Genomic DNA, 18,566 nt, shown 5'->3' on the forward strand with positions numbered 1-18,566 from the left:
TAATCATAAAACTTACAAAGCATGTTAGAATACTTTGCATGATTATGCAATCTGAAAAGTTATTGTGCAAAAATGGAATCTTAAGAGGTAAATGAAGTGAAAAGCCTTTTTTTAAAAAAGCAAAGAACATGTACAATTTAGCATGAACAATTTAACCAATTACATAAATGCATTTAATGTGACTAGTGAAGATATCTTCAGCAATAGCAAATATCCGACGCGTACACTTGATGCGACTTTGCAAACGTTACTTTTTCTTTCCAACTGAGCGTGAAGACTGGTTGCTGTAAAACAAATATCCCTTCAGGGATAATAAGGATTTACTGCAAGCTGTTCTGCACTATCAGCACTCCGCTTCGTCTTTCATATATCTGAGACGGCAATCATAGTAACAGCATAAAGCAATAGAAGACCAGTTTATTACGCTGCTACTACCTGTCTCTTTTGTTTTATTTTATTTTTTTACTGAATTGTCCTGGATCTCCCTCTGGCATTTAAATGCTTGGAGGAGGGAAATGATGCAGTCGACCCGTCGATGTGTGCAATTTCCCTTCATGGTTTGTTAAATAAATACTTGTCTTGTTCTTGTCTACAACATTATCCTCACTACTGCTACAATGATGCCCCAGTTTCACCACAAGATCATTAAAAATGCATTTAGTCTAATGGACGTTTATTTATTTTTTTTAGTTCGCTGTGCATCACAATGAGACATCGTAATACCAGAGATTTATTGTTAGTAAAGTGTTTGACAATATTTTGTAATTATGTTTAATAGATAAGGGAACATTTCAGTTAGTGTTGAAAAAATGGCTGACAAATGCTCTAAATTAATTCTGTGAGATTTTAATCAACAGTATATAAAATCAATTAGAGCTTGAATTCATTCCAAATGACAATTGATTGACTGCTCCTTATATTAGAATAATATATTCCTAAAGGTCTTACAAAGCAGATGAATTTTAATTTATAAAAGACAACAAATTCTTGTTTATGTGCATGACAGCTTAATTATTTGACAAACAAGTTCTGACAAGCAAGCAAAATAAGGACTATTACTCATAAATTGCCATAGGTTTGGTAATGGACCCTCTAATTAATAATATTAATGATACGCCCAATTAATTTTCGTTCTCATAATGTGTTAGCGTATTTGCATGTTATAGACTTGCTCACCTATCTTGACAGTTGAGTAATCTCCGTTAATGCCAGTGTTCCCTGACATTGATTCTAATTAGAGACTGACTAACAGCAACACAATAAGATGTTTTGAAAGGACACTAGGGGATGTTTTATTTCTTTTATATTTTTTTTATTACCTCCTTGCCAAAGCACAGAAAAAACCTGATGAAGTGTGCACACTACATTCAGATAGACACGCAGGCTCAGCCTCGAGTTAAACTCACTCGCTTCTAAGCACATTGTTCACTCTGATTGATGATTTATAAAATGTACTCATATATTATTTTCCTTCTAAATTCTAAATGACTGATTGCAGTTGCTATTCAATTTATGTGCTGTCAATCCTGACAAATTGAATAATATTTACTGAAAGGCTTAGAATATTAGTCATGCACACTTATCTAAAAAAATATATATAAAATAACATGTTTTTCACTGTGTAAAATTTCCTGGAGAAAAACAGCTAACTTAGACGAAATAAGGGGAAATAATCAGTTCATCCTATGAGGACAAATGCATACAATCCTTCCAGAAAATTCAGTTTCTAGCTTGAAGGACGATAGTGATTTGTTGTAACTTTGGAGTTTCAGTAATCAACCAACCATCAACTAATGACTAGCCGGCAGTGAAATAGCACTAATCTGTTCACACAGCCATTTTTTCCCTGACTTTGTGCATGCAATATATAAGCATCTGCATATTTTTCCCTGTATGCGTGTGTTCTTTTTGCATGTGTGTTTGCGTGTGCATGTGTGCATGAGAAAGAACTGCAATGCAGTCAGGATGTCTGCTTTTAGCCAACGGTTGTAGGCTGATTAACTTTGACAGGCTGCCTCTCAGACCTACCACAACACAAGCTGTAGAAAAACCAGTATTTCAACCGCAGGATAGTCTGCACATGCAGGCTTACTTCCATAGTGACTCACTAAAAGGAAATCACCATGTTAAATATGACAATTACAAGTGCCACAGGAAACAGATTTGTTCAAAATAGGATAAGATAGGTCCCTTAGAGTCAATTTTGAATGATTTTCTATTGATTCAAGGGATGTTCCAGGATGCTTCTTGTTCTTTTGTCAGCTTCTGTTGATTTAAAGGCATTTTCCTAATGGTTTAGGGCATTTAAAATTGTATTCATAGCTCTAAACTAGATAATTCAGACTTATTATGCCCCTGATTAATGATAGGTAACTCATTATATATTCAGAACATGTTTTAACTGAATACATACGTTTCAAGTCATCATTTCTTAGTTTTATTTGAGTATTATTATTCTTTAGTGACATCACAATGTTCTGCAACTCTACCCACCTCTGCATTATTTACATAACTTATACTGCCATCACCATTCCACCTACACAAGCAAGGATGAAAATGAAAGCCACATCAGAATAAATACTCTCAATACATTTTCATGAGTATTATGTCCAATGTCATCAAATCTTTGTGATTATTCCTTATTCTATCTACAGTGGGTAAGCATGATTGTGGATGAAATGAAGCTTACTGTATTCTTGCCAAGTATTTAGACAGAACTTGAACTTCTATAAGTCTTAAAATTGTGTTCTCACTACAATTGTCCGTCTAGTTTACATTCTTGTCATTTATTTTCATTTTGAAGCCTCTAATTCACAATATCATAATTCCGTATCCTTTCAAATTGTTATTTTTATTAAAAAAATGAAAGGAAACTGAATCCCGTAAGATTTTTTGTTTATTTTCCATGTTTTTTTATTGTGACCACTGCGATGAAGATTGTCTGTCAAATTCTAATTGAGCTATTTGAAACCAAACGTTGTTTTCATATTTTCATATTTAGATATGCATGTCTGTAGCAAAACAATTCAAGTATTTGATTAAAAAATCTTGGAGCGAGTGGGGGCGAGCAACTGCACTCCTGAATCACTTTTGTCAATTCTAACAAGCTACCAATTGTGTTACTTCCAAACAGAACAAACATTGTGCTCTCCGGATGCTGCAAACAATTCCTGCTGTTTCACCAGCAGACTCTAAACACATACAATACCACCTTTGACATTTAACTGCTGTCAATTATGCCTTAAATCCGACTTTAAGTCAAATGAGTCAGTCAGTGGCCTGACTGACTGAAAACGGTGTCACTTTAATTAGGTAGGTTGTGAACTCATGTTCTTTCGGTTTACTAACTAAACACAAACAAGGCCATTCAAAATTGTCTATATATTGGTTTAAATGTAAATGCCAATATTTGTTTTTTACATGTGTATTTAGTAGTTTCGTTTCCAGGCAATCTCCGAAAACAACCTGTGCGAATCGAGCAGTCAATCTTAATTGACACCTATAAACTTTACCATGTCATAACAATCCTGCACGCTTTTGCAGAGGCTTCGTAAGGAAGCCCTTTGACCGCAGGCTACATTTACAGGCTCTCGAGCCAATAAAGACAATGCCAAAGGCTATACAATGACTGCCAATCACTAAAATGCTTGTTCTGACAGTCATAAAACATTTTATTTCATCACTCAACACAAGAAAGGAAACTGAAGACTTCACTACTTGTTTTACTTAAATCTTTTCTGTTACATAATAATGGAAAGAAACATAGATGCACTTAAGACTCAAATCCTAATCAATGGCCAAATCTTTTGCCATATGTTATATAAATCACAATTTTTTTTGGTGTTTATCATACTCCGTGACCGGACGTTTGGTCGCCGGACATTTGGTCGCCGGGCGTTTGGTCGCTGGGCGTTTGGTCGCCGGACGTTTGGTCGCCGGACGTTTGGTCGCCGGGCGTTTGGTCGCCGGACGTTTGGTCGCCGGGCGTTTGGTCACCGGTCGTTTGGTCGCCTGTCAAATGTACTTAGATATTAAACAGTACTCCGATATTAAGCAGTACTTAGATATTAAACTGTCTCTCTTAGATATTAAACTCTGTCTCATGATTATAATTTTGAGAGCTGGTTTCAACAATAAACCAACTCTCTGTCACCATTTGACCGGCGACCAAAAGGGACCAAAAGACCGGCGACCAAACGTCCGAGCACCTGATACTCATAGGCATTGTGTTTAATGACGTATCAACGTGTTTATCCCACATTTCAACAGAGTTGAAATAGATGTGCAGGCTAATATGCTTGACCTACTCTGGATATTGCACAAATAACACCCAAACAAACATTCAGTGTACATCATGGTCACTGAACCTGTGTAGCCTGCCAGCGAGTGCAGCAGTTTTACACCACTGCATTATTGTGCAAATTGCAACAGCAAGGAACACCGTTCACAATACTTGCTCCCCCCCGAGCAGACACACAACTCAGCAGTAGGGGGGGAAGGGAAAGAAACCTTCTTCCCCAGGGTGTCTTGGCACTCAAAGAGGGGAAACATGATTATCTAGGAGGGGAATTGTTTTATCAACACCTAAAGCAGCTAAAAGAAAATACTAGAAGGATTTGTGTATTGAACAAGGAAGGTTTCTTCTGTTGCCAGGAAGCAATCAAGTAGGAAGATACGATACCACCTTGTGTACTCTTTGATCAACTCAAACAGAAATAATATTCCAGTTTCTATCTAGTATTTAGAGTAAGTATCGTATTTTCCGGACTATAAACTGCAACAGTAAGCAATCTACTAGTATTTAGAGTAAGTATCGTATTTTCCGGACTATAAACGGCAACAATAAGAAAATATAGTCAGGAAAATATGGTACTAAAGATACTGTATTTGAGTCATACTATATAGCATTTAACTCGTAAGTACATAGAAGCTGTAACACCAGAAAAAAATTCTTTAGGAGAATTTCATTGATTGTTGGAGAAATGGAGCTCAAAGTTCAAATGTCATTTGGAATGCATACTTATTGGAAGGCTCTAATATTTAATGAAATTTACATTGCCTTTCCCTCCCGCCTGTTGCTCTGCTAGGCAACAGAAGAGAACAATATTTACCAATAAGTTACCATTATCCAAAGGTTGTCCTTTATTTGACAACTAGTAAGTGGCCACAGTAAAAAAAAAAATTAAAAAAATAAAATAGGGCAGGGCAAGAAAGACAAAACATGTACTGAAAAAGAAAACAAACAAGTAATTCAACCATCACCAGTGAGACCAGTGCAGCAAACTCTGCAACCATTGTCTAGGTTGTCTTAAATTTCTTTGGAAATCTGTTCATTTTACTGAAAGTTAATAAAAAAAGTAAGTTTTCTTCTATCGTTCTGTATAGCCCTGCCTGCAGACTATGGACATACCAATGTTTTATGTTTTATGACCAACTCATGTGATAAAATCCGACACGCCTTGTAATCAGTCCTCTAATCTAGAAACAAGGGTGGCCCATTGAAAGATAATACAGTAAATGTAACCACATAGCAGCTTTATCAGAACTGTTCAAAGAGCAAAAGCAACAAATGTCAATATAAAAATGTATTTCCCCTACTACAAACAGTAAGAAACACTGTCAGCTCTGCAGTTAATTCCCCTACTTGCTGAGCTGATGTTCTTGTAATGGATGTTTCAGACAATAATCAATATTTGTCAAGTCTCACACTATGCTGCCATTCTGTGTCTCCAATAAAAAAGTAGCTGTAATATTTAAGGAGAGTCAGACATCCCGGGAATGTCCTCCATTTAGAATGTGTGTATGGAATCTAGGTTTGGCTCTTAGCCCAGACTTGGCAAGCCTTTACAATGGACAGATCCATATAATAATGTAGAATAAATTAAACGGATCGGAAAGACTAAGACTGCAAACACTGGTGTTTATTTCTTAGTCGTGACCTCTTGCAAAGTAAACCCGAAATTAAAATGCAACAATATAAGCCATCCAAGAATGGAAATGAGGTAATAGATTTAGTAGTACATTCTATCTTTAGTCAATGACAACACTGAGAGCTAGCAAAACAGGTCTATAAAGAGTATGGCGTTTAAAATACATGCCGATCATGCAGATGATGAGTTTACAGGCCTTGGAATCCACAAGGCAAACAGTAGCTTGGCACACAGTTCTGTTTATGTTCTGTCATTCACTGTCTGTTTTCTTTATTGACTCAGCAACTGGCCTAGCGCTATGTGCGTGTGTGTGTTTCTGTGTAATTTGGATCTGGTTCCACAGCTCGGGTTTAAATCCTACTGCCGCTGGGGTGTGTGCCCTCATTTCAGACATACTGACAAAGTGGCCGCTCTGAAATAAGCTGTGGCCTGTTTGCGGGAGGGAAGCAGATGCAGTTTACTCTTTGATATATGCATGAGCAACCAGCAGCAGATTAAAAACAGTCATTGCTGGCAAGAGAGGATAAGCAATGCAGTGAGTAAAAGGATTGACATTCCCAAAGAATGCAGGATTGTATATGCTAGATTTAACTGTGGGTGACAGCACTTGTCATGCCTTTGCAGATTTTAATGCAGAGCCTATCTTACATATGTCACATCACGATATATAGCCCATTATATTTCGAGTACATATTCCTTCTGTTGAGCGTAGGGATGCAACACTGCTTTTGACAGATAATTACATGAGTCATAAAGTGAATAGGCTACTGTTAAAGAGCGCAAGAGTTCATGGCCGTTAAAAAAAGAAATATATTGGAAAAGGGCCCAAAGCTTGGGTTTGAACTATTAGAATAATTAGAACTACAGTGTTCCCTCGCTACTTTGCGCTTTAGCTATTGCGGACTCAGAGCTTCGCAGATTTTTTTCAGGAAAAAAATTTAAAGATATTAAATTAAAATTATAAATTACATCATTTTACAAGAGGTGGAAACAAAATATTCAATAAGAATTAGTAATTGCATTAAAAAAAGGCCAAAGAAATGGTCAAAAACATGGTGACAGTTAAGGAATCGGATTGATGACGTCATGGCTGTTTACAGGCCCAAAAAAACAATGTTCACAACTCCCAATAACGATGTTTCTTACGTATAAAAAACTGCAGAAGATCCTCCATCCGGACTACTATGATGTTTTTGCTTGGTGCTGCTTTTGTGCACGTGTTACACGTTTCTTAAAGCATTTTTGAAGGGGCACGCCTACTTCGCGGAAACGCAGCTATTGCGGGGCGTCCCGGTCCCCATTAACCGCGATAACCAAGGGAACACTGTACTACATGTCAGTAAGTAGGTGGGTAGTACCTGGCAATTTGTTTTTTAGGATAACAAAAAACTACTGCAGACTGGTAAATTTAGTAGAAGAATGTGTCATGAAGGTTAATTTTTCTAGGCAGGTAATGTTGGAATGGAATTTTTCGTACATATGGCATCAGGAAACAGAATCTAGTAAGCGTTAGTGTCGTAGAGCGGGAATAGAAAGCCTACCGCACACTATGAACAAATGACTGTAGTCAGTCACCAAATTGCTACAAGGGAAATAGCCTTTGTGTTGTTATCAGATCTCGACCTTTTGATGTGCCACATATAGAGTACAATTTTATTCCGCACGTAGTGATGGAGATGTCAAGGAAGAAGTGGATTGCCATGGCTACATTCTAAAATTAAACGTAGGGAAATTAGGCAAGGACTGAGACCAGTGTGCGCATATTTCATAGACCTGATAGGATTATTCATTGACTAGACTTGTGCATTCCATCTGCAGTGAATCTTTATACTTGCTGCTATTTTACAAATTGAAATGTTCCAAAGGTGTTCATCTCCAATTCAAATATAAAATCAAACCAATCTTGATTGAATTGTTTAAAATTGGACCTGACCTGATAGTTATGGAATTCTCCATGGTTAAAAAAACCTGAGCCAAGGTTAGGAGATGCCTTTGCCTAAAGGTAAATTGACACTACATTTGGTCATTGTTGCTTTAGTTTCATATTGTTGACACAACATAAAAGAGCAAAGTTAGATTTGTATGACATGAAGCTCATCAGATGAGTGTAAAGTGCGACTTATATATGGTTTTCTTCTACATCTGACATATACGGTACTAGTAGAAGGTATGCAATGGTAATGTAACTATAAAACATTGTCCCATTGTCCCAAAAATGCAAGCTTTTCAAAAATATATATCGCTTTCTACACATTTTTATTTTAAATAAACATCGCAATATAAAAATAGCCACAAAGGGAGTCAGCCATTTAAAAGACCAAGTCCAAGGAGTCAAAATCACCAGGTATGTATATATAAAAAGTAAAAACCCATTTAGATTTGATGTGTCGAGCAGTTTCACAACTTATTTTTCAATTCAGCAAGAAAATATAATGTCTCAGTCTCTCCTTCAGTTGTCAAGCAAATGTCATCAAGACGTTAAATGCAACAAGAGTGCAAAGGCAAATGGATGAAAATCCACATTGCCTAACTACCTCCTCTGTTCTATTATCTTGGCTACAGCATGTAATACAGCTGCCAAAACGGTCACACAAAACCCAGAAGCAACAGTTCTTACTTGGCTAAGCTGGCAAACACACTGAGAATGACAGAAATCTCTTTCAATATACACTAATCACAATACCACTGCCAGGGTAGTGATACATTTGTTTGACCTTACTGCAGGCAACATTGTTTGGGTTGAGTTCCCAGTCAGGGATGGCCTAAATGTGACATGCAATATTGGATACAAATGATTGGATGGAAAGACAGCAGATAAGAATCAGTTTAAAGAGGGAAAAAATGACTGTGATTTGATTGGATCAAGATGTAGATGCAATTGGTTTGCAGCTTTCAGATCCAATCGGCTTTAATACGAATATACATGAATGACAGTGGAGAAATCATTGTGAAATAACGTTTAAAACTAAAATAAAAATGTTGTTTTGTTTATTTCAATACAAAGCAATTTATCATTTACTAGTTGCTTATATTTTGCCTTATTTTTCCTGGAAAAATCGGATTGTATCAGAAGTCAAAAAGTCACTATCAGGACATCCCTATTGAGAACCAGTTCTCATCAATGTATTTATTTATTAATTTACTTATTACCTATCTATTTATGTGTAAAAATGCCTTTCCTATTTCTGCATCCTTACCCTGTTGCTACTGTGACAACGAAATTTCCCAAATACGGGATGAATAAACTTATCCAATCCAATCCAATCCAATAATAAGGTTAAAACTACAGTAGATGTACTAAAGGCTCATTTACATCTTCTAATATTTTTGTTAATCTACCAAATTACACAAGAAAATACTACTTTCTATAATGCGGCATTTAAAAAAAACACTTAAAAACATATTTCATTCTACCTAAAACCAGAGTACACCTAACACTTTCTCAATGTAATTCCTCATGTAAAAAAAATAGTTTTCAAGTATCTCACAGCTCGCAAATCAATCGGCTGGTCTTTATAATGATCAAAACAGCAAGGCTGTAAAAAGTCACTGACGCTGCAATTACACTATGTGTTGAAAAGAAATTCAAGTGAGGGTGAAGGTTATTGCAAGTCCCATCTTTCTGCTATGTCGATAAAAGCCTTCACTGAATAGGAAAACAGACATTACTTTATGAATAGCATGGCGAGTAGCCTTTTCACTAAAAGACACATTATTTTTTTCACTGCAAATCATCCACCGAATTTGCCTGATAAGCTTTCAGTTTGAGAAATAAATATCAAAGACATGGAAATTACAGCACATAACTGACAAAAAGTGATTTCATTATGAAAGCCATATGCCATTAATCTATTCTATAAGTGAGCCGATGAAACCTATTTGTCAAAAATCCTTAATAAGACATGAAATTGCAGCAGAGCTATTACGTACAAAAAAAAAATGAGGACAAATTAACAGTGAATCACAAGGCAACCCTCAGCCTGCCTGCAAAGCTCGGCTCGGAAACAGCATCTTAATCACAGAGTAATTACATCCTGCCATTCACCACAATGAAAACATAGCGACAGGAAGATGTAAGGCAGCAGACGATGACAAGCAGGAAATGGGTATAAATATACAGTATACACTCGCAACAAGCTGCCCATATAATTTTATGCGCTACATAATACGTGTCAGCGACATTGTCAAGTTTGTACTCTTCACAAATTCCTTAGCAGGTGGGCTGCCTGAAAACAAAGTATTACTTTCAAGTCTTAGAATCCTTGTTAAAAATAGACGAGTAGGACTACTAAAAATAGTTCCATCTCATCCTAAACATTGGCCACTATCATTCTAAATTTAAGTAATAGACAGAAATCAGTTCATGAATACATTTCAAATAGCTTTAGTCACACACCATTGAAATTACCGTATTTTGCCATTTAATATACCCGGGTATATTAAACAGAAGGGGTTTATTAAATGGCACACAAACGGGAAGGTACGATCTACTAAGCCAAGGGTGTCAGACTCTTTAACGTCAACTTGATTTCATAATATTTAGATATTTTTTATGCATGATTAAAAGAACCGGATCAAAAGCTTTGAATATTCAGTTTTTTATAGATCTAAAACAATGTTTATTTTAGCTTTTTGCAGACTATTTACTGCTGAATAAAGTCTGAGTTGGAATATTAGTGAACTTTATCTATAATTATGCCCCAATGAACACCATACAAATCTTGCCAAAAAAAAACTTTTTAATATACCTGGGTATATTGAACAGCAGGGGTATATTAAATGGCACACAAACAGTGGGCTCAAAAAAAAGCAAAAATCATTTAATATACCCGAGTATATTAAACTACAAAATACGGTAATAACTAGTTTTATTGTGCAGGCACTGTTCAAAAAGCACTTTAAAATGATTATTTTTTTTGCCTTTTTCCACAATACGGGAAAAAAACTCTTAAACTGCGGTTAAATATATGACCACTTTTTTTTTATTGTGAGTGAACCGTTTCTTCTTTTCTGACTCTTTGTTTACCACTTGACTACATTCAAAGACAAACAATTGTGACTGGAATGCAGCTGTCTTAAATCTTCGTAGCAGATGGGAAAATATGGGTTGAGAAAATGAAACAGCAATTCACAGCTTCTCTAACCATTACTGTCAGGATCCCCGCGGGCAAAGGACTTAATTTCCCCATGATACTCTATACAGCAGCACGGCGCAAGAACAGATGATGATCTGTGTAAAACAGGACCTTACAACGAAGAAAAAAAATCCCACTTAGATATCCTAGTCTGAATTCAAACAACAGAAAGATCTATAAAAGTCTAGAGTTTCTACAAAAAAACATGGCACTTCATAAAATGTCAGCATATTGGCCCCTTTGACATTAATACTATGATTAAATTAAATCAAACTAAATCCTCATTATAGTGATTTGAACAACTTATTGTGCAGAACAAAACAAGCCAGCAAATCTGTGAATTCATGTTAAAAGCAGATGAAAAGAAGGATTTCGGATTAACAAGAAGGGATTTGTGAAGCCAAAGTCACTCAGAGAGCAAACAGAGCAAATCAAACATCTTATTAATGGCTGTGACAGCAAGATAATTGTGTCAATTTATCTACTCGCATATTCAATACCCACAGCGAAGCCACTCAGTAATTGTTTTAGAACACAACACTCAGGTAAAAATCATGTATTTTTAACATTTGGAGGAACAAAATGTTTGACAGCACGTACCAAAGAGTTTATTTTCCTCTACAGCTGGTATATTAAGTATTAAGCTTACTATGATTGATACTTGTTTTATGTATTTATCCACTGTACATGAGAATTTAATATGGTGCATAATAGAGATATTTATTGAACAGATCAAGATAAGAGAGTCAAACATTTAATCATGAATGAATTATTATAGTGATATTTCAGGGGTAATCAAGGGTAAACAGAATTCCACACAGAATTTACCAAGGGTGTCAAACTCGGGTTGGTTCGCGAGCCACGTTAATGTCAACTCCATTTCATGTGGGCCGGACAATTTTAGATATAATATTTAGATTTATTTTTTGTATAAATGGATTAAAACAACTGGATTAAAAGCCCTGAATATATTCCGTATTTTATTGATCTAAAACAATGTTTATTTTAGCTTTTTTTTAAATATATTTTTAGATTTCACAAAGTGATTTTTGAACTAAAACCTCCCCAAAAATGGATTAAAAAATTACAATTATTGATTCAAAAGGAGAGAAAATCAGGAAATTTAATACACATCTAAACTCTTCATTTTAATTTGATCCTAAAACAGAAAGTCGGCACTCATCATTTACCTTCCCGGGCCACACAAACTGATGCGGCGGACCAGATTTCGCCCCGAAGCCACCACTTTGACACCATGCCCTATAGCCTTTAATAAAGTGGAACCATTTGCATTAGAATCTGCATAATTACCAACAAGTAGCTTATTGGGCATTAAGCATATTATGCTTCATTTACTTCACATTTAAATCGAAAGTGGGTTATGTATACATTAGAGTGCACAGATTCATTTCTATTCTTATTCAGCAGTTCCAAGAGCATAGCTAACAATTAATATATGTAGTTTGTTATATATACACAGTATGTATAAATAATGTATCCAAATATAATCCTTCACCTCATACCCCACTAGAATAGCGGATGTAAATATAATCATCGTAGCACTCAACAAGTCAGTCACTTAGCGTAGTGTGGACAGACACCTGCATACAGGCAGAAGAAAAGCCAGTGAAAAGCACTTAGCCGTTTGCGACGTCCTCAAAGTAGACCACAGCTGTGAAGCTCACGAGGGCAGAGATAATCACAGATACGAGATCACGGCACACGAGGGAATCTTCCTTCTTGCTTTTCCTTCATAAACATGTCACCACGTAATCGTAGCACTGACATCTATGACACTAAATAGTAAGATCATCTTGCTTAATGGTGATCTTACACTCAGATTTAATGAGGTATAATATATTTGATCTAGGGCAGCCTGTGTCCTCGTGGGATGCCAAGAAACGCTTCAAGAGTTGTTGGCGTTTTGAGTTCAAGCACCTTTTCTTTTGCCGAGATCTTAACCTCTTTAATCCACTTCAAATCATATGCTAGAATAATGGAGGTACAGTTGTGGTCAAAGGTTTACATACACTTGTGAAGAACATAATGTAATGGGCTCTCTTGAGTTTCCAGTTATTTCTACAACTCTGATTTTGAGTGATTGGAACAGATACTGCTTTGTCACAAAAAAACATTCATTAAGTCTGACCATTTTTCTCTCAGCAGCAGGTGATAGCTTGCATTTTCTTCCTGATCGTGGCAGTGACAAAACAGTGCCATGCACTTTATACTTACAAACAATTGTTCGCACTGTGCTGCTTTAAAAAGGCTCCAAGTGACTTTCCTGGCTTGCTCAAGTCAAGAATTCGCTGTTTCAGATCGACGCTGAGCTCCTTTGACTTTCCCATTGTAGCGATGGTGGGTGTTTGCATCCAATGAGCCCTATTTGAATGGCCTCAGAGAACTCTCCACCTGTAGTCACTCATAATCAATCACAAAAAGTTAAGAGGCCATGCTATGAAGTTCATTTCACTGACAAAACTTTCTAAGTCAGCTCCTTTGACTTTCCCATTGTAGCGATGATGGATGTTTGCATCCAATGAGCCCTATTTAAATGGCCTCAGAGAACTCACCATCTGTAGTCACTCATAATCATTCACAAGAAGTTAAGAGATCATGCTATGAAGCTCATTTTACTGACAACTTTCTAAGTCACCAAAATTGCTAATTCGTGTTGCTGTATGTTTTTTTTGACCCAGCATATTTGATCACTTTTTCTGTTAAACCATAAAAAATTATAAAAGCACCAAACTTCATTAATGTTTTTTTTTTTTTGTGACAAAGTATCTGTTCCGATCACTCTATCAGAGAAAAGTCAGAGTTGTAGAAATAACTGGAAACTCAAGAGTGTAAGTCAACTTTTGACCACAACTGTATGCCCATGACCTAAATACATTTGTTTGGGTTGACCATAAAGTCCTTCTACTATTCCGTTTTTAAGTCCTGATGCCCCTCAGCTGGTATTATTTCCTCCGCAAAAGTACATGTAACCATATCACATAAGCACTGAGTGGGAGTAAAAAGACATGACTGATTAATTCCTTGTTTTGAGTCTTGCTGCGTGGCAATTGCTGAAATGAGGTGCCTTGTGGTATCATCAGTGGGCTTTTAAATTAGGTCATCATTTTTGAAATATAGACCTCCGAGGACTTTCTAGCTGTCTTTATTAAAGACCCAGAAGGTTTTTTTTTTTTTTTTTTTTTCATAGTTAAAATGAGGCAGCACTTAATGCCATGGAAACTGAAAACAGTTAAAGATCTGCGGCGTCAGTCAAACGGATGTCCCACTGGGAGTAAAGATTTATTTTTCATTTACCGCGTAATGAGATAATAAGAAAATGCCACATGAGAATGACTTTTATTCCTAAAAAAAAAAAACATTGTGCCAACATTAGCTTTCCTTAGCAAAGTAATGTCATGAACACTTATCACCAACACGTCTATCAGCATGTAATGGATACCTGTAGCAAAAAAAGGGTGTCCATCACCAAGCGAAATGTCAACCTAGCACTTACAACTCGGGGAAAATGTGAATACAATTCCACACAAGTTATTAGAGATGTGAAAGCACCAGCTTGTTTTCCAGCCAGTAGGAAACAACTCATTCAAAAAGGTACTCAACTTGTAAATTCAATAGTGTCTTGGTAGCTAAACAAATATTATACCTCATACTGTAAACTACTGTATATAAACGGATGGTTGTAATGTCAATTTGTGGTATATACCGTATTTTCAGCACTATAAGGCGCACTTAAAAGTCTTAAATTTTCTCCAAAATAGACAGAGCGCCTTGTAATTCAGTGTGCTTTATATATGGGAAAAAAATTAAAGTGTCAGTCTTTGACAGTGCGCCTTAAAATGTGGTGCGCCTTATAGTTGTGAAAATACGGTATTAGCAGGCAATATAAGGAGTAGCGAAACTAAAAAAAAAAAGGATTAAGCAAAGTTTATAAGTGAGGAAAAAGTAGATTTGGAGTCCGAATTCAAGACACGTTAGTGTACGTGTTGCCTCATGTGAGAAACTGCTTTGAATTCACGTAGGACTTATTCACAGCAGGAAAGTCTATAGCTAACTTTGTTTGGTCCAGAGCAAAATAAAATGGAATAGAATAAAAAAAAAAAGACAGCAGGAACTTTTCTCATTGGAATTCTTGAAGCGGAACTTTGATGCGAACCAAATATTTCTCATAAGGGACACAGCATCCAATTTTTGGAGTTTAAACACGCATATCGTACTCAACTTTACTTTAAAATGTTACATCTTGACTTCAAAAATCACAAATGTACCACATTTTTTTCTATTATTTAACCCCAAATTCCACTATCAGCTTTCTATTTCCTTTCTAAATTATATCAGTCAAGTTCATAATGTTTTTGTCAAGTTCACATGTGTCAAAGTTGCGGCTCGGGGGCCAAATCTGGCCCGCCGCATCATTTTGTGTGGTCCGGGAAAGTAAATCATGAGTGCCGACTTTCTGTTTTAGGGTCAAATTCAAATAAAGAGTATAGATGTATATTAAATTTCCTGATTTTCCCAATTTTAAATCAATAATTGTCATTTTTTAATCAATTTTTTTCTGTTTTTTAGTCCAAAAATTACTTTGTAAAATCTAAAAATATATGAAAAGCTAAAATAAACATTGTTTTGGATCTACCAAAAACTGAATATTCAGGGATTTTATTTCAGTCCATTTATACATATAAAAAAACTAAATATAATATCTAAAATGGTCCAACCCACATGAAATCAAGTTGACATTAAAACGGCCCGCCAACCAACCCGAGTCTGACACCCTTAGTCCAGTTAGTAAACCTGCCTTTACTTCCAATCCCTGCATATATCCACCACTACAAAAACTTTGGCCATCTCTAGTCAACTTAGAAAAGCATTCCATCCCCAAGAGTGCAATAATACACTTTTTTGGTGAGTGCACACATCAACAGACAGAAGATAATGATGCATTTCCTGCTTACCTCCAGACAGTCCAGACTGATGAAACTAGCGATAGCAAATCCATCAATGATATCCTCTTCCTGCGAGCTGGACTCCCGTCTCTTCCTCCGAGGGATGCGAGGGGCTCTGGCTACCCCAGCTGAGTGTGGACCCCTTTTAGCATCCCTCCTAGGACTATGTCCATCCTCCCTATCCGAGAAGGGGGACTCAGGTTCGGGGCTGAGATGTGGTTCCCTCAACCTCCGTACCCCTCTTTCTCGTTTCATCCGGCCTCGACGACCCTTCTTCAATTTCCCATCCATGTTATTAGAGGGGGGGGTGGGGTCAGAAGAGGTGGGGTAAAAAAAAAAGGGGGTGTCAGAGGGGTGGAGTGTCAAACCCAATGCAAACACAACTCCACGGGAGACGCTTGTCTGTCACAAACAAGACAAGGTGGTGGGCAATCGGGGGGCTTTGCTTTGCTTTGCTTTGCTGCACCGTGCGTGCAAACCTTAGCCCGAAACAGTCAATGACCTTGAGTAAAAAACCTCACCAATCTCCATTATGGCGTGCAAAACGTGCAAGTATCCACGCACGGTGGGAAAAGGGGGAGGCAAAAAAAAAAAAAAAAAAACACACACATACACACACGTTTTCCGTCACGACTCTCTGCACCGTGTCGACGAGAAATCCGCTAAAGCAGGTGCAAAATCTGCACAATAGTTCCCAATCCACGCATTTAGTAACTTTTGTTCGCCTTAGAATACGGACAAACAGCGCGGACGCTGTAGCTCGCCGCGGGGCGCAAACTGGGTAGAGAAATCATGTCGCTGACCGCTGTTGTTGTTTCCCCACCTCTCCGATCCATGATCCGATGTCAAAATCAGCTCAGGATACTCTTTAGTCGAGTAGCGAGTATCCACTAGTCCTTTAATAAATCCTGGTTGTGCTGACTTTTAATGCATGATTCCTCTCCAGGGCTACTTGTGCGCAGTTTTTTCTTTTCCTTCCACAAACGATCCGGAGCACTCGTGTGTCAAACAGCGGTCCAGCGTGTAATCAAACTCCATTGGGCGCAGATGCGGTCCGTTCCGGCTTCGATCATGTTAGCTTCCCCCCCTCACAAATCTACTCCAGTCCGTCTCTTGGTTGCTCAGTGGCTCGCGGTGCTCTCTATTCGCATAATAAGCGTTTGATAAGAGTCCTTAAAGCGACAGGAGTGATTAAAATCGCTTCTTCTTTTTTTTTTTATCCCCCCTTCTCATAGCATCCTTTAATCCGAAATAGACAGATGGATTTCGGACATTTCCTTGTAAAACAAGGACAATAAAATCAATGTATAGAAGAGTTCCCTCTGGGTAAATATTGGAGTATTTTAGTCAGGAGTGATGGCATGTCTTGTGTATTAAGTATTTAGTATTTCCTCCTGTTCTGTACACATACACACACAAAATACTGTAAGCACAACAACGCCCTATCAGGTTTTGACAAGCTCTCTTTATAATGCTTGGCATGTTGGCCATTATCCCATCCTCTGAGCAGACATTCCAAATTGAAAAGTGGCATCTCATTGTCAGATTTAAAGAAAGGAGGGGAGTGAAATGCAATGTCAAAATGTGACACTTTCTTCACCTGCCATGTGAATGACATTTTTATTGGGTTTAGGGAACAGTATCAGTGCATTAGTCTCTGATGCAGGGGAAGGGAATCTATGGCTCGAGAGCCATTTGCGGCTCTTTTGATTGTTGCATATAGCTCGAGAGCCATATGCGGCATTATTTATGGTTGCATATGGCTCGAGAGCCACATGCGGCTCTTTTTGATGGTTGTATATTGCTCGAGAGCCATAAGAGGCTCTTTTGATTGTTGCATATAGCTCGAGAGCTATATGCGGCTTTTTAAAATGGTTGAATATGGCTCGTGAGCCATATGCCGTTCTTTTGATGGTTGCATATAGCTTGAGACCCATATGCGGCTTTTTTAAATGGTTGAATATGGCTGGTGAGCCATATGTGGCACATTTGATGGTTGCATATGGCTCGTGAGCCATATGCGGCTCTTTTGATGGTTGCATATGGCTTGTGAGCACAAATAAGAGTATCACGTCAGTACTGTCAAATCTTATTTTTTTTTCTTTAATTTAGACATTTCTGCATGCATACTCTCACTTATACTCATTGATTAGCAACAATTTAGTAATGTTGTCAAAAAAATCAAACTTTTGTTCTTTAAAAGTGACAATATGACCAAAAAATGCACACATGGGCATTTATTTTAATTATAAGTATGGCTCTCAAGGAATAAGATTTGAAAATATGAATTGTTTATGGCTCTCTTTGTCAAAAAGGTTCCTGACCTCTGCTCTGATGCAAGGGTTTCCAACTCCGATCCTCAGTAGTAAATATCCAGTCTGTTTTTCCATGTTTCCCTGAACCAACACACCTGAAACTAATAATTGTTAGGAAGCTTCTGGAAAGCTTGGTGATGAGTTGATCATCTGAATCAGCTGTGGTGAGAAAAAAAAGAAAAAGAAAAAGAAAGGGAGAGGCAGTCTAATGCAATCTTTTTT

The 18,566-nt window shown here is 37.2% G+C and overlaps 1 protein-coding gene across 4 annotated transcripts in view; it reads right to left on the bottom strand.

Annotated features, from left to right (window-relative positions):
- The window catches only part of LOC144215511 (autism susceptibility gene 2 protein homolog), a 201,059-nt gene extending 183,888 nt beyond the window's left edge, over positions 1-17,171 (bottom strand). For all 4 annotated transcript variants that reach the window (XM_077744492.1, XM_077744493.1, XM_077744490.1 and 1 more), the window contains exon 1: positions 16,039-17,171. In XM_077744492.1, coding sequence (XP_077600618.1) covers positions 16,039-16,320 — 282 coding nt within the window. In that variant the 5' untranslated portion in view covers positions 16,321-17,171. The remainder of the gene's footprint in view (positions 1-16,038) is intronic.
- Between the last annotated feature and the right edge of the window lie 1,395 nt (positions 17,172-18,566).

The sequence above is a fragment of the Stigmatopora nigra genome, chromosome 22, assembly GCF_051989575.1.
Source record: "Stigmatopora nigra isolate UIUO_SnigA chromosome 22, RoL_Snig_1.1, whole genome shotgun sequence".
Lineage (NCBI taxonomy): Eukaryota > Metazoa > Chordata > Actinopteri > Syngnathiformes > Syngnathidae > Stigmatopora > Stigmatopora nigra.